This window comes from Capra hircus, chromosome 29, assembly GCF_001704415.2.
Source record: "Capra hircus breed San Clemente chromosome 29, ASM170441v1, whole genome shotgun sequence".
Taxonomy (NCBI): Eukaryota; Metazoa; Chordata; class Mammalia; order Artiodactyla; family Bovidae; genus Capra; species Capra hircus.
In genome coordinates this window covers 23951842-23967050 of record NC_030836.1, presented here as the reverse complement: position 1 = coordinate 23967050, position 15209 = coordinate 23951842, and the positions used below count along the sequence as shown (strand labels likewise).

General features: G+C 44.4%; 1 protein-coding gene across 1 annotated transcript; it reads left to right on the top strand.

The window, feature by feature from the left end:
• Positions 792-14812, top strand: HTATIP2 (HIV-1 Tat interactive protein 2). Its single transcript, XM_018043525.1, has 6 exons — positions 792-970; positions 1312-1507; positions 3389-3496; positions 12462-12599; positions 13098-13159; positions 13815-14812. Exons 1-6 carry the CDS (start codon positions 861-863, stop codon positions 14038-14040), a joined length of 840 nt encoding a protein of 279 aa, XP_017899014.1. The 5' UTR covers positions 792-860; the 3' UTR covers positions 14041-14812.

Below are 15209 nucleotides of genomic sequence, written 5' to 3'. Positions count from 1 at the left end.
ATGGCAACCCACTCCAGTATTCTTACCTGGAAAATCCCATGGATGGAGAAGCCTGGTAGGCTACAGTCCATGGGGTCGCAAAGAGTCGGACACGACTGAGCGACTTTACTACTTACTAATCGATGGATCTTGGCTCCGAAGAGTGTACAGGGGAACGGGTGTAGAAGGTTGCTCTGGCTCAACCATCTAGAACCTAAGCAGGGAAACCTGTTGTACTGGTGAGATAAAGTGAGAGCCGGAATTGCATAAGAGAAATATTTGAAAGGCGGAGAGGATGGCAGGCCTTGGTGATTAATCTAAAATGTGGAAAGACCTGCCAAAGGAGTCAAAGGGGAGAGTCCGAATTTCTGACTTGAGAGGGAAGGGGTGAAGATTGTGTAAATGAATAGACAGTGACACCCAAGAGAGGCAAGGAACAGACTGGTTTTACTGCTGTTTGGGGGAGGTTGGAAGGGAAGGGTTACATTTCTATGTGAATTCAAGATGAAGATGTGCAACGCGCAGTTGACATTATAGGTTTTGAAAAGGGTCAAACGCAGGTCAAGGCTACTGGCCGGAGGCCTTGGATGCAGGCCAGCTCAGCCCAGGGAGTGAGGAAGAACGCTGGAGAGAAGGGTCCAGAGATGCCTGACATTGAGGTAGAGGTCTCCGAGCTTTCTACCCAGATGGGCGCGGCCACGTGCTCAAGGCGCGCCTGGGCCGCACCCTCCGACCCCCATCGGGCCCCATCCCTCTGGGCGGGGCGAGCAGCGATACCCGGAAGTCACCCGGAAGACGAAGTCCCGGTAGGCGTCGAGCTGGGAGGGGCCCCAACGAGGCGTGCCAGGGGACGAGGAACGCGGGGCTGGAGGGATGGCCGGATGTCCCGGCCCGCAGCACTGAGCGCCGCGGCTGCGGCGGGGGTGGCGGCGCTGGTAGCCGCCTTGCTCCTGCTGCAGCCCGAGGACGTGAGGCAGGGGGCCAGCGTCAGGTAACCCCTCCGCTTGGGGGACCGAGCTGGGCTCAGCACCCCCTGTGGTTGGAGGAAGGAGGGGCCGGAGTCGGGGACACGGGCTCCCTGGTACCGGCAATTTGTGACACCTGGGTGCAGCCCCTGTTCCAGCCCCTTCTGAGGTGTGGGTTGGCTCAGGTGTGGGGAACGGCCAGGGCGCCACACCCTGCCGGTGACTCTGCACTTTCCCCTGGGCCTAGACTGCGGAGAAGAATCTTACCTTCCTCCTGACCAACCCACACACCCACCCTTGTTCCGGGGGAAGCACGGCCGCCCCTTCAACGTCCCGAGACCAGCACCTGTTAATGTTATTTCTGCAGCATGGCCGAGACAGAATCCCTGCCGAAGCTTCGGGAAGACTTCAGGATGCAGAATAAATCCGTCTTTATTCTGGGTGCCAGCGGGGAAACCGGCAGAGTGCTCTTGAAAGAAATTCTGGAACAAGGCCTGTTTTCCAAAGTCACGCTGATTGGTCGGAGGAAGCTCACGTTGGACGAGGAAGCTTATAAAAACGTGGTGAGTATTTGAGCTATGACTCAAAAGTGTCCCCGCAGTGTTTCTGCAGGATGAGGGTGTTTTCTGCTGCAAGGCTTGCTTGCGGTGGCCCCAAGAGGTGTTTGGGCTTCCCTCATAGCTCAGTTGGTTAAAGGCTCATTGCCTGCAATGCATGAGACCCTGGTTCAGTTCCTGTGTTGGGAAGATCCCCTGGAGAAGGGATAGGCTACCCACTCCAGTATTCTGGCCTGGAGAATTCCATGGACTGTATAATCCATGGGGTCGAAAAGAGTCGGACATGACAGCAACCATGATTGGTCTGTGAGAGGCTTTACTGGAAGCTGGACTGTATGTCCGGGTGGGCTTCCTCCTCACTTGAACAAAGCCCTTCTCTCAGTCCAGACCCCCATAAGGTGAAGCCTAGGTGAAAGGGAGGCCAGGGACGAAGAGAAGAGCCACGTTGCTAGGGTTCTCCAACATGGCTTCTAGAGAAAACAGTCCTGTGACCTTGGGCAATTTTCTCAACCCCATGGCTTGTTTTGTTTACCTGTCCACTCCACACTAATGTCAGTGAATCAGAAGATGGTGTGTGGAGTGGGAAACACTTTCTGGCTCTGAGAGGTGCAGTTTTTCAGCTGCAAGAATTTGCCCTGCCTGACTTCTCAGGGCTGCAGGCTTGTGTCTGTAAGTTGAATCATCCTTTTACTGTCGCGTACACTTTCTTGGTTGACCCACTGATACAGCAGATTGCAGTCTGGTGCTAATCCTCTAAATAGCTGAAGCTTGAGCTTGGTGGAAATTTGTAAAGGGAGTAATTTGTAAACTGCGGTAAATTAAACTGTGGTGTAATTCTGATATCTCCAACTGTTCCCACAGGTTTCACAGGTGGAACATTCCAGTTAACAACTGTCTAACAGATAAATGTCCTTGACTCCTGCAGGTCATTTTGATATGTTTTTGGTCTCTCAGGATTTTTCTGTTCTAAATGGACATCTTTGTTTAGACTTAGGCAGGTAATATGTGATCTTTATAGTCTGACTTCATTCATGGGCCATGAAGTCAGACACTTCTGGCCATTAGAAACTGAAATGGAGTTCTGTGCTTTGATGGTTGAGTTTTGTTGGCACTTCTTTTGGTCAGGCACTTTCTGTAAGCATTCCTTTCTTCAGCATTGGGTACAGTGCCAGGAAAATGCTTTTGAAAGAGAGGGAAAAGCAACATTTTATGTAAACTCCTGGATCATGGGAACTTCTGAAACTTTTCTTTTTAAAATTTCAAAGCAAACTTACGAGGTTAGATGGAGTGTCATGAATATTCATAAGTGTGAGAATTAGCAAGGGTGCTTATCAAAAGTGCAGAGCTGGCATGAGACCTAGGAATATGGCTTTTTGTCAAGCACCTGCTGCCTGATTGTAATGCTGGTTTAGACTGAAAGAAAGATTATCTTTCACATTTTATTGCTGAAGGAACTGAGGCATGTGAATAACTCGGCCAAAATGATTATCATGCCTAGTAAGCAGCAAACCCAAGACTCAAACCTGGGTTTTGAGATTCCAGACACCATTTCCTTCCTTGACATTATACCTCATTGGTATTTCTCCTGGTAATATACAGAGAGGTCTTTTATTTTTTCCAGAGAGAAAATTATATTTGAACCTGACTTAGAGCTAGATCACCTGTAGTCCAGCTGTGTGTACTGTAGACATTTAAGTACAGTAGACATTAAGTTTAAATTTAGATTTATTGCTTTTTCTGGAAGAAAATGAGCTTACAAATTGTGATGTTAAATGAATTGACTCTAGTAATATTCTCTCATTCTTTAAATCTAGAGGGGGTATTTTTTTCCTCTTTGTTTTGTTTTAATAACATCAAGTAATATACAGCTATGTCTCTGTTGTCTAGAATCAAGAAGTGGTGGACTTTGAGAAACTGGATGACTACGCTTCTGCCTTTCAAGGTCATGATGTTGGATTCTGTTGCCTGGGTACCACCAGAAAAAAAGCTGGTGCGGTAAGGAAGAAATACACCCTTTTCCCTTTTCTCTTGTCAGTCACGTCAAAGATTCTATTTTTGCTCCCCCTTTTGCTTTAAATGTATATTAGCACTTAACATTTAAGATTTCATGTGCTGCCCTAGTATTTGCTATACTTTGAATAGTACTGATAAATTCATCTTTCCTTCAACATAGTCCTTGAGTTCATATCCCATCATAGATATTTCATGGTCTTGCCTTTTGCAAATATTGTGGTCACTCCATCCTCTGACTAAGGTTTGAGTAAAAGTAACTCGCTCATACTCTTAGGAGTAAGTTTTTTTGTTTCTTTATAAATGTCTTAAATTGATCTCTCTTACTTGAGTGATTTGCTTCAACCTATTTCTATGCAGAGCCTTAAGCTTCTGCGCTAGAACATCACAACAGAGGCACGATTCAGCTAGGTTCCAATGATGACTCAGCCTCCAGCGATGATTCAACCCCTGTGGTGATTCAGCCTTAACTGACGCAGAACTGTCTTCACACACATTTTATTTGCTTTTTAATGATAAATTGCATTCTAAATTGTGTCGGCCTCTATTTAGAAGTCAAACTTTACTATGTAGTTAGAAATCAAAGCTTACTATATAGATGCTGGGCAAGTGTTAATTCGTACATCTTATCTAATTTATACCTTGACTATAGTTTATCTCTCTGACAGAATTTACTTGCTGGAGTTGAACGTGTCTGTTAATATGCAGGACAACAATGGTCCCATGCGGGCTTACCATAAGTTTATAAACAGGCCCAGGCATCAGAAACATTCAGAGAACACACAGTTAAGAACTATTGATTTATACCAACCAAGAAGTTAGGCTCAGATGTATTTCTCTGGGCTCTTTGGGTGATCCAAAGAATAATTCTATTTATGCTTTCATTAGGGATGAATTTCCAGATTTTCTGTAGTTTTGCCATGTGCCCAGAGGAGCAGTCTGGTTTTTGAGTTCTTTGCTGAGAAGTGAGGATTATCAAGAAGTTTGACTCCCCCAGAAATTGGCACAGCATCTCTCCTATGAAGGGTCATTTTCCTGCTGAGCAGCTCATGCAGTCTTTTCTGTCCCAGGGACAGTCACAAGCCTTGTGTCCTCTAAAAGCATGGAAAAATTTTTGTTCTAGTACACTGCAGGTTCCACAATCTCAACTGCCAACCTGACTTTGGTGGTGACTCAGCAAAATAAAAAACACTGCATTAGGCATAGAGCGGTTGATTTTCATGACGGAAGGCAAATCTCATAGGGCTCTCCAGGGGAAGGTCTAAATTGTTTTATTGCATTCAAATTGTGTAATGCAATTTTAATCAGGATTTGGGTGTGTTCCCGATCTAGAATATTTTTCTTTTGATGGGAGTTTTTTCCCCACCCCACAGGCTGCTCAATACCTTTTATTCTCCAAACAGTTTGAAAAGATAAAAGTAACTAATGAGTAAGGAAAAGACTAGTAAACCAAATATATAATCTCAGAAATTAGTTAAGGCATAAATGGTTTAAGAAGATAGTGATAGGAAATAAGCTGACATTTCCTCCAGAAAGTCTTTTTTGTTTTTAATTTGACACTAATTTAGATTGGATGCAATATAAAGCTTGGAGGTTGTGATAACTTAAGGCAGTTTAAAAGAAGTGACAGTTCACAAGTGGCTAGGTACTTGTTTGATGGGGGCCTCACCCCACCTGGTATTCTAGTCACGAACCCTGTCTGTTTTTTTTTTTTTTAAAGGTCATTGGATGGCTTTTGCAAAGTTGGTGGCTAGCTAAGTGCTGTTCCGTAGCGATTTTGTAACTGAAATAGCCCACATTTTCGTCTAGTACCCAGAGTTTCCAGTAGAGGAACTTCAAGAAATTCAGGATTTCTATCTCTAGTGTTGAAGTCATCTGAGTAGTCTGCTTATTTCCCTTTGACCTTCATTGTATTAGTTTGCTAGGGTTGTCATAACAAAAAATGATAACCCCCGTGGCTTAAACAACAGGAATTTCCTATCTCCCAGTCCTGAAGCCTGAACATCTGAGATCAGGGTATTGGCAGTGTTGGTCCCTTTTGAGGGCTGGGAAGGAAGGATGCTTTCCAGGCTTCTCTCTTTGACCTACAGATGGCTGACTTCTCCCTGTGTCTCTTCTCGTGGCGTTTTTCCTACATACTTGTGTGTGCATGCTAAGTCACTTCAGTCTGTCTGACGCTATGCGACCGTATGGACTATAGCCTGCCAGGCTCCTCGGTCCGTGGGCTTCTCCAGGCAAGAATACTGGAGTGAGTTGCCAGGCCCCTCTCCAAGGGATCTTCCTGACCCAGGGGTCAAACCCGAGTCAATGTCTCCTGCATTGGCAGGTGGGTTCTTTACCACTAGCGCCACCTGCCTGTGGCCAGGGCCAAATTTCTCCTTTTCATAACAATACTAGTCAAACCATTCTCAGTATGGGGCTTCCCTTGTGGCTCAGACTGTAAAGAATCTGCCTGCAATGCGGGAGACCTGGGTTCAGTCCCTGGGTCAGAAGGGTATAGCTTCCTGGAGGGTATCCCCTGGAGAAGGGTACAGTTACCCACTCCAGTATTCTTGCCTGCAGAATTCCATGGATAGAGGAGCCTGGCTGGCTACAGTCCATGGAGTAGCAAGGAGGTGGACATGACTGAGCGACTCCTCAGTATGACCTCATCTGAACTAATTACATCTGCAAACAAGGACACATTAACTGGAGATTAGGCCTTCAACATATGAACAACCATAAAATACAGTCTACCAAGATTTCTGTTGACACTGGTGCTAGGGTCTGTTAGCCGTCTTGAGCTGTTTGGAAAACCATTTCCTTTAGCAGCAGCTGGTGAGATGCTGATCTTTTCACATTCGCACACCACAGTTGTCTAATCAATGCAGGGACTTCATGACCTGGCCCTAATCCAGATGTGTTGTATCAGAATCTGAGGTTGAAAGCCTGTTTTTAATAGGCTTCCTGGGGGGTTCTGATGCAGCCAACTCTCTTCCTCTTGTTGGGCCTGCTTTCAGGAGGCGTTGGGCAGTATTAGTCCTCCTCAATTGCTGGTTTTCCAGGTACTGTTGACCCAGATGACCTTCACATTGCTTTGGTATGTAACTTACGTGCCAGTGAAGTTTGAAATATCACTTGGAAACCAGATCTACTTTGGCTGTAAGTGAAGTGCAAAAAACTCACCGGTGCCACTGGGAATGGTGCTTTCTCCTTATTAAGAGAAGGATTTGGTTAGTGAGTTTGAGGGGGGTGTTATTGTAATTTCATCTTTTCATTTATCTCCTCACCAGCTCAGCACAGGATTCTAAAGTCCAGGCTTTTGGAGTCTATCAAATGAACGGTGCCATTAATGTGATTAACACAGCTACTGTCACGTTTATTAGGCATCATTGAAGTCTCTGGGCTTCTGATTCTAATAATACACTCTTCTAAACCCGGCACTTGCACACTGCTGTGGGCTGAATACAGCCTGCCTGTTTTTGAATAACCCTTGAGCTAAGAATGTTTTTATATTTTTAAGTGGTTAAAAGTTTTCAAAGAGGAAAAATGTGTCATGACACATGAGGATATAAAAAATTCTAATTTCTGTATCCATAAATAAAATTTTACTGAAATAGTCTCATTACTTTATGTATGATTAATGGCCACGTTTGCACGATGATGGCAGAGCTGTGTAATTACAGTTGTAAACCTGTAAATATTTACTCTCTCATCTTGTACAGGGAAAGTTTGCCAGCCCCTGTTGTCACCTCTACTGTTTTCTTTGATGTCTAGAAGGGGACTTCTGAAGTGCTGAGGTCCCAGATGGTTCAGGGAACCCAGATTATAGGGTCTGTTTGGATACCGAGTGGCTGTGGGGCCTTGAGTATGCCAGTTAGCTCCTGTGGACCACTGCCTCCTTGTCTGTGCTGAGAGGGAGGTAACCAATGCAGCTCCTTTGGCCTGCAAAATTCTTTGACTTTTAAAACACAGAGAAAAGAGTGCCCCGAATGGGGGAAAAAAAAAGTGTGAGAACATGGAGATTGACTCAGGAATCTCTGTAAGATTCTGTTTTTCTCTCCAGAGCTCCTTTGCTCACCAAGACCTTGCTTCCTGCTCTGTACATGAAGTACAGATGTGCTCTCCAGGACAGGAACAAATGGGGTCTCAGGTCATACTGTCCATTATTGGTCAGCATCTCTTTGGTTTCTAGTCTAATTCGTAGGGTTGGATTGAAAAGGGAGTGGAGGAGAAAGAATCGGAAGCAGAAATATGGCCAAGTGGGACCCTTTGCGGGATGATAGATCCTCCCTTCTTGGAAAAGATCCTTCTTGACTTTGCATCATTCCTGCTGCTTGCCTGTCATATCAGTCAGTATTGAAATGCTGTGTCAGGATGAATTATTCCTAAGGCACAGTGTTCCCAGTGTGCAGGCGTTGGCAAAGATTAGAAAGAATACTTAGTAGCTTTGGATTGTCATAAGACTTAAAGAGTAATTAGAGAATTTGTCTCCCTAGATGTTTGTGGAGCTCACAAAGCTCTCTCTGCTGTGTCATATAAGTATATTGTGTTTATTCTTTTGAGCAGGTACTGGAAAAGGAAATTTATAGTGGCAATTTATGTAATCAATTCCTTTTTCTAGAAGGACCCTGATTCCTGTCTTAGAGTAAAACACACCGACTGTGGATCGTAAAGACTCAATAATATAATGGATTTAATGCTCTCAGAAGAGACGTCTTTTTTTTCCTGCTATATGGTTAGGGAAACTAAATATGGTTTTTCTGAAAATTGTGTTTCTGGGATATGGAGTAGCGTGTTTTAGTTTGTTTTTCTATTGCTTTTTTATTTGAGTTGCTGGAGAATAAGAAAGGGTGTTAATAATAAGATTTTAAAGATAGCTCCCTTCGGTCTATAAACAGCATCTTCCTCACTCCAGAGAAAACCAGCTGTGTGTCGGTGTCTCTGACTTAGTCACTGGGATCCGCGTTTAGTTTGGTTTCCAAGTCCTTGAAAGCCGTTGACCCCTTTGCTTTTGAGTTTCATTCACCAGCTAAAAGGCCACGCATCAGGGTGGGGGAAGTGAAATTCAAAGTTTGTGGGCTTGGAAAAATGCGTATTTATAATCAGCTTGAGGACTCAGAGGATTTGTGAAATCGTTGTGGATTAACAGCCATTGATTGCTAATAAAACAGTATTTCGCTTTGTCCTGAGAACAGCGGTGGAGAAAGGTATGGGCACCTTGTCAGCAGGGCCCATTGAGCAGGGCTGACGGGCCAAGCGTGGGGGTCGCAGCAGCGGCGTGGGTGCTCGTCCTGCAAGGGGCCCTTGCCAGCCCTTCGCCAGGCGGGTGACAGGAGGGACGCCAGAGGCTGATGGCTGGGGTGCTATTGATGTGCCTTAGCTGACTAATCAGATTGAAAAAAGTCCCATGGTATTTATGTCACTTTAATTTTCATCAAACAATCGGAGACGACAGGACTCTATTAAGGAGAGGTTGATCCAGAACTAAAGCCAAATAAATTGGGGTCTCAGTTTAATCAAATTATCCCTTTACCGGCTCTGGATTAAGTGAGAGGCATGGCGTCGGTCTAGAGCCTTGTGATTGGCTGAAGCTTTCCCTTATTTTTAAAGATGCTGATGAAAGAAGAAACATTTTTTAACAGAGATAGTTCTAATAATCCTTCTAAGAAATAGCGCTAAACCAGCAGCAGCAACAAAAAGGAATTCCACTAGTCACCAGTGTAATTTTATTGGAAATCATGGACCTGTTACCAAAACCAGAGTTCTGCCGAATTGGAGTGAGGGGAAGAAAATAGATATGGAAGAGAAGTAGAGTGTTTTTTGAATTTTTCGATGTCATTTTGAGTGGTTCTTGGCACATTTTCAGCACATGTAAAATCTCAATTCAGAGAATGGCTCAGGGGAGATCCGTCTCATCCCACTCTCAGAGTGTGCTGAGTATTAAAATCAGAGTGCGGCACACCCATTTGGAGAAGCAGCAAGAGGGAATTGCAATCAGTGTGTAGGATGGGTCTTCGAGTCCAGTATGAGGATTGAATCTCAAAGTCTACAACACAGAAGGAGATGGGGATGATACCTGGCCAGGAGTTAAGGTTATATCCTCTAAAAAAAGGAAAGGCAAAGGAACAACAGACCTGTCCTGCAGGTCGTGGACCTGGTCAAAGATTCTCTGTGGGGAGTGATGAGAAGAAGGACAAAACAGGATTTGGGGGTAACAGTGATGCTCTATTTCGGGGTCTGGGAGCTGGTTGCAGAAGATGTTTAGTATATGAACACTTTATAGCCAGTCCTCTACTGAGAATATGTATTCTTTTATGATCCGCTGCCATACAAAGTCAGGAAAGTTCGCTTGGGCCCCTTGTTTTAGAATTGAATTCTGTATTAGTTTCCTATTGGTGCTGTAACGAATTTGCTCAAAGTTAGTGGCTTAAAACAATGTAAATTTATCATCTTCTGGTTAGCAGGCTGATGTGGATTTTGCTGAGATAAAATCAAGGTGTTGACAGGGCTGCATTCTCTCCTGCAGGCTCTAGGGGAGAATCCATTTCTTTACCGTTTCTGGCTCTAGAGGCCACGGGGGTTCATGGTCCCTTCCTCCATCTTTAAGGCCAGCAATGGGGGATCCAGTGCGCCTCACAATGCCTGACTCCAGCTTCCTTTTCTGCTACCCTTTTCCACTGTAAGGACTCTTGTGATTACATTGGGCCCGCTTGGATAATACAGGATAACCTTTTTCAGCATCAAGGTTGTTGTTACTGAATGTTGTTGTTCAGTCGCTAGGTCGTGCCCGACTCTTTGCGACCCCATCAAACTGTGGAAAATTCTTAAAGAGATGGGAATACCAGGCCACCTTCCATATCTCCTGAGAATCCTGTATATACAGGTCAACAGTTAGAACCGGACATGAAACAAAGGACTGTTTCAGACTTGGGAAAGGAGTACTTCAAGCCTGTGTGTTGTCACCCCACTTATTTGATTTATATGCAGAGTAAATCATGCAAAAGCCCAGGCTAGGGTGAATAACAAGCTGGAATCAAGATTGCTGGGAGAAGCATCAACAACCTCAGATGCACAGACTATACCACTTTAATGGCAGGAAGTGAAGAGGAACTAAAGAGCCTCTTGATGAGGGTGAAAGAGGAGAGTGGAAAGGCTGATTAGCAGCCATAGGTTGATTCTGCAGCCTTCATTCACCTTGGCCATGCAGCATCTAACACAGTCACGGGTGTGGGGATTAGGATGTGGGCATCTTTGAGGGGCCATTATTCTGCCTACCACAGCAATGAATTAGTCCTGTCATTAGCTGGAGATGGTGTGAGGTAAGAAGGAACATGGGTACAAGTGGGAAGCCCTGCTTAGAGAGTCAGGAATTTGCATCCTGCTCTCATCTCTCTCACTTGTTAGCCAGGAGTTCTTGGATTGCTGGACCTTGTGGTCACGTCTCCACAGTGAGGGGGTTGGTGGTGATGTTTCCAAAAGTGCCTTCTATCTATCCTATGAAAGATACGTACATTTAGGGTCAATAACTACGAGAGGGCAGATTTTTAAAAATTTATTTATTCTTAATCGAAGGATAACTGCTTTACAGAATTTTGTTGTCAAGCATCAATAAGAATCAACCTTAGGTACACCCATGTCCCCTCCCTCCCAAACCTCCTTCCTATATCTCCCCCCATCCCATCCCTCTAGACGGTTACAGAACCCGTTTGAGCAGATTTTTAATTAAAAACAACAACAACAAAAATCACTGGAACAGTAATTCAGCCTTCAGATTTGGAATCCTCCTTATGTGTAACTTCATTATATAATCGTGGGTACTTGTGAAGTTCAACTTCAGTGGACTTTAGACTTCTTTTCAGTTGTCCTGAGTTTGAAGATGCCTGGCTTTGTGGTGGTCCCAAGAAACTATTACACGGAATTTGCTTTTCTGGATACAGGCATGTGTCCTTCAGTTAGACCCTAAAAATAAAAATGAGTCCGTATTCTCTTGTTTACACCATCCTCTCCCCTCCTCCTTTGATTGCCTCTTATTTTTTTCCTAGTTGGATTTGCCTTTTTTCCTGCTTTCACTGGACTTTTATTCATTCCAGTATTTTTGGATGTACTGGTCGTGTACAGATGCTGAGATGTGAACTAAGAAAGATCCAACTGCTACCCTTACTGGCCTGAGTCTAGATCAGGGGTCGCCCAACATTCTTAATTATATGTTGTTGTTTATTCAGCTCTTTTGTGACCCCATGGACTGTAGGCTACTGGGCTCCTCTGTCCATGGGATTTCCCAAGCAAGAATACTGGAGCATGTTGTTGCCTTCTCCAGGGGATCTTCCCAGCCCAGGGATCGAACCCATGTCTCCTGCCTGTCATGTAGATTCTTAAACACTGAGCCACCTGGGAAACCCCCCCCCCCCTTGGTTATACACCTGTCAGTGAAAAATTTGCAGATGCACTCCTTACTAACATGTGAAGTATGTTGTAAAACATACATAAAAGTTGGAAGTTAAATAGACTTCATTGTCATAGTGCCTGGATAGTGTCCGCAGCCATTCTTCTGAGACACTCCCACGTTAAAGTTAACACTGAAAAATACAGAGGAGACAGGAGGAGGGTGGTAAGGTTGTAAGCGACTAAAGACAAAGAAACGTGAGGCTAAACACTGTTTCCAAGCCTGATAGTATTATTGTTCCGTTTGTTCCTTGCAGATTTGCTCGGTGTCTGTGTTTCAGTGTCACTGACCTTGCTTTTTCATCACAGTCTGGCCTTGCTACCGAAGCTGGGACATCCATCCTGAGCGTCTTATCGGAGCCCTTCCCAGGGTCTGAGCCTGACGTTCATGTTTTGCTCGGATTCATTTTGCTTGGATCCCCTCCCCTCCCCACCGCAGGACTGCTTACCTGCCGCCCAAGCTGAGGAGTAATTTTTAAGGCGAACTCACAGCTGTTTGGAAATAACTCATTCTTTTTGCCCTTAGGAGGGATTTGTCCGTGTTGATCGTGATTATGTCCTGAAGTCTGCAGAGCTGGCGAAGTCTGGAGGGTGCAAGCATTTCAACTTGCTCTCCTCTAAGGGAGCTGATAAGTCAAGCAATTTTTTATATCTGCAAGTCAAGGTTTGTGCTTGTTTCTGTCTTTTATATACTTTGGGGAACCTTGGCTTTTTGGCAGTAATGATATAAAATGCTAGGTAATACCAAAATGCATTAAATGCATTATGTTATGCATTTTTTATAGCTGCAGGGACTGCTCTTTTGCAGGGATATATTTAGTAATCAAGAGTGATTTGAAAGATAGTTTCCAGTGTCTTCCCCTTTGTTGATTATCTGGTAAGCATGAAATGAAATGTTGCCATCTCTGGTATTGAAGATAAGCTCAGAACCCTAGCATCAGAAGAGGCTTTGAGATAGTTCAGTGCATCATTTTTCATTTTCTACTGCATGTCATCTCTTCCTTCACTTTCCAGACTCTAGAGTCGAAAACTCTGGAAGAGGATATTTACAAATATTGAGACCTGCAGAAGCAGATTGTCTTCAAAACCCCAAGTTACTTTTGTTGTTAGCATTACAGCAAGTCAGTGTTGATTACATACTAAACGTTTCTTTTGCTAACAGGGGGAAGTGGAAGCTAGAGTTGAAGAGTTAAAATTTGATCGTTACTCCATATTTAGGCCTGGGTAAGTGTTCCTACTGCCTAGGAGTACCCCTTTAAGTTGGTTATTCTGTAGGAGCTGGTTTTTCATTTGAAGAGACTAACAAATAAGATATCTATGATGTGAATAGAAGTTGTATGGAGGGAGAGCACTTCCTCGAAGAACCCAGCTTTGGGCTTTCAAGAAAGGGGTAGATGGTTGTTGGTGCCACGTTCAGAATAGTCTGGAATTTCCTGGGTAGCTTTTGCTACCTTCTTCAGAATCCTCTTCATGCGCAAATAAGACTGTTTTCACACTGGATTGGTGTTTGGGCTGCCCTAACATCACAGAATGGGAGGTTACCAGTCCAAGATCAAGGTACCATCAGGGTTAGTGTTGGGTGATGTCTCACTTGGGGTTAGGGCTTTAACATGAATTTGGGGATGTTCAATTAACATCCTGTATGGGTTAGTGTTGGGTGACGTCTCACTTGGGGTTAGGGCTTTAACATGAATTTGGGGATGTTCAATTAACAACCTGTGTGGTCTGAGCCTCCGGGAGATAGGGGAGGACAGGGAAGCCTGGTGTGCTGCAGTCCACGGGGTTGGAAAGAGTTGGACATGACTTAGTGACTGAACAACAACACACTGGTCTGAATGCAATTTACCATCTCTTCCCCTGCTTTCCTTTTTCTCTTTAGAGTTCTCTTATGTGATCGGCAGGAATCTCGCCCAGGTGAATGGCTGGTTAGGAAGTTCTTTGGCTCCTTACCAGAATCTTGGGCCAGTGGGCACTCTGTGCCAGTGATAACTGTGGTCAGAGCAATGCTGAACAACGCGGTGAGACCAAGCGACAAGAAGAAGGAACTGCTGGATAACAAGGCCATCCATGACCTGGGGAAAGCTGATGACTCTCTCAAACCATGACCACACTGGAGAATGTTTTTTTTTTTTTTTTTAATTGGCGGATTCAACACCTACCAGATAATTGGTAATTTCAGAGTCTAAAAAAAATGTGCTTTAACTATGGTTTTCAGTTTTTGTCCAGTCAAAAAATTATTGTGCTCTGCCTCAGCGTTTTAGAACCTGGGGCTTCCCTCGTGGCTTAGGTGGTAAAGAACCTGCTTGTAATGTGGGAGACCCCAGGTTCAATCCCTGGGTGGTGAAGATCCCTGGAGAAAGGCATGGCTACCCACTTCAGTATTCTTGCCTGGAGAATTCCATGGACAGAGGAACCTGGCGGGCTACAGTCCATGGGGTTGCAAAAAGTCAGACACAACTGAGCAACTAACATTTGCTTGCTTGTACATAAGTAGACATCACCTGGGGAGCCTTTCAAAAATAGAGATCCACCAGCTCTCTGGTTGCCTAGTGTCTGGTATTCTGCACAGAAATAAGAGGTTCATAGGAGGGCCTGAGTCAGAATTTTCTGACTCAGAACTTTTGCGTTATGGGCACAGAAATCTGTTGTTGAATCTTAATGTTCTGATGCCGCTGGCACAGAGGCCAGCTTTGAAATGCTTTTCTGCAGAGTCACAGCAGCAGTGTACACTTTATGTATCACGCAGATGAGTTCTGAACTAAAATTGTTTACGTTTGTGTCTCTTGAGTTACCCTGTGCTGACTGCGTGTTCATTGTGTAAGTGAACGTTGTGCCTTACTACTTTTGGATATATAATAAAAGTTATTATGTAACCGAGCTTATATAATTCATGGGAGAATTAAATAATTAATATGAATGGACAAGTTGTGAGTGCCCTTAGATTGCCCAGGTTTCATTTGGAATATGCAGTGTATTGACCAGTGGGGTGATAGTATAGCAGCTAGTATTTATCAGGTGATTGCTAAATGCCAGCCTTTATATGTGCTGTCTGTCCTTTAACCCTCCAAGCAATCCTTATAATTCACATCATCCCCCTATCTTAGATGGGGAAACTGAGGCTCACTGTGGCTAAGTGCCTTGCCCAAGGGCCCAAAGCTAAAGCCAGAAAATAGCAGAACCAGGATTCTAACCCAAGTCAGCCTGAATCCATAGCTTCTGTTTTCAGCCACTCGGCAAGAGGGTCCAGTATCCGCGTATTTCCAGGAAATTCCAC

Excerpts from the sequence above, each read along its gene's own strand:
- HTATIP2 (XM_018043525.1), top strand. The coding sequence starts at position 861 with ATGTCCCGGCCCGCAGCACTGAGCGCCGCGGCTGCGGCGGGGGTGGCG. Across the intron at positions 971-1,311 it reads AGGCAGGGGGCCAGCGTCAG|CATGGCCGAGACAGAATCCC; the intron begins GTAACCCCTCCG and ends TTATTTCTGCAG. Across the intron at positions 3,497-12,461 it reads CCAGAAAAAAAGCTGGTGCG|GAGGGATTTGTCCGTGTTGA; the intron begins GTAAGGAAGAAA and ends TTTTGCCCTTAG.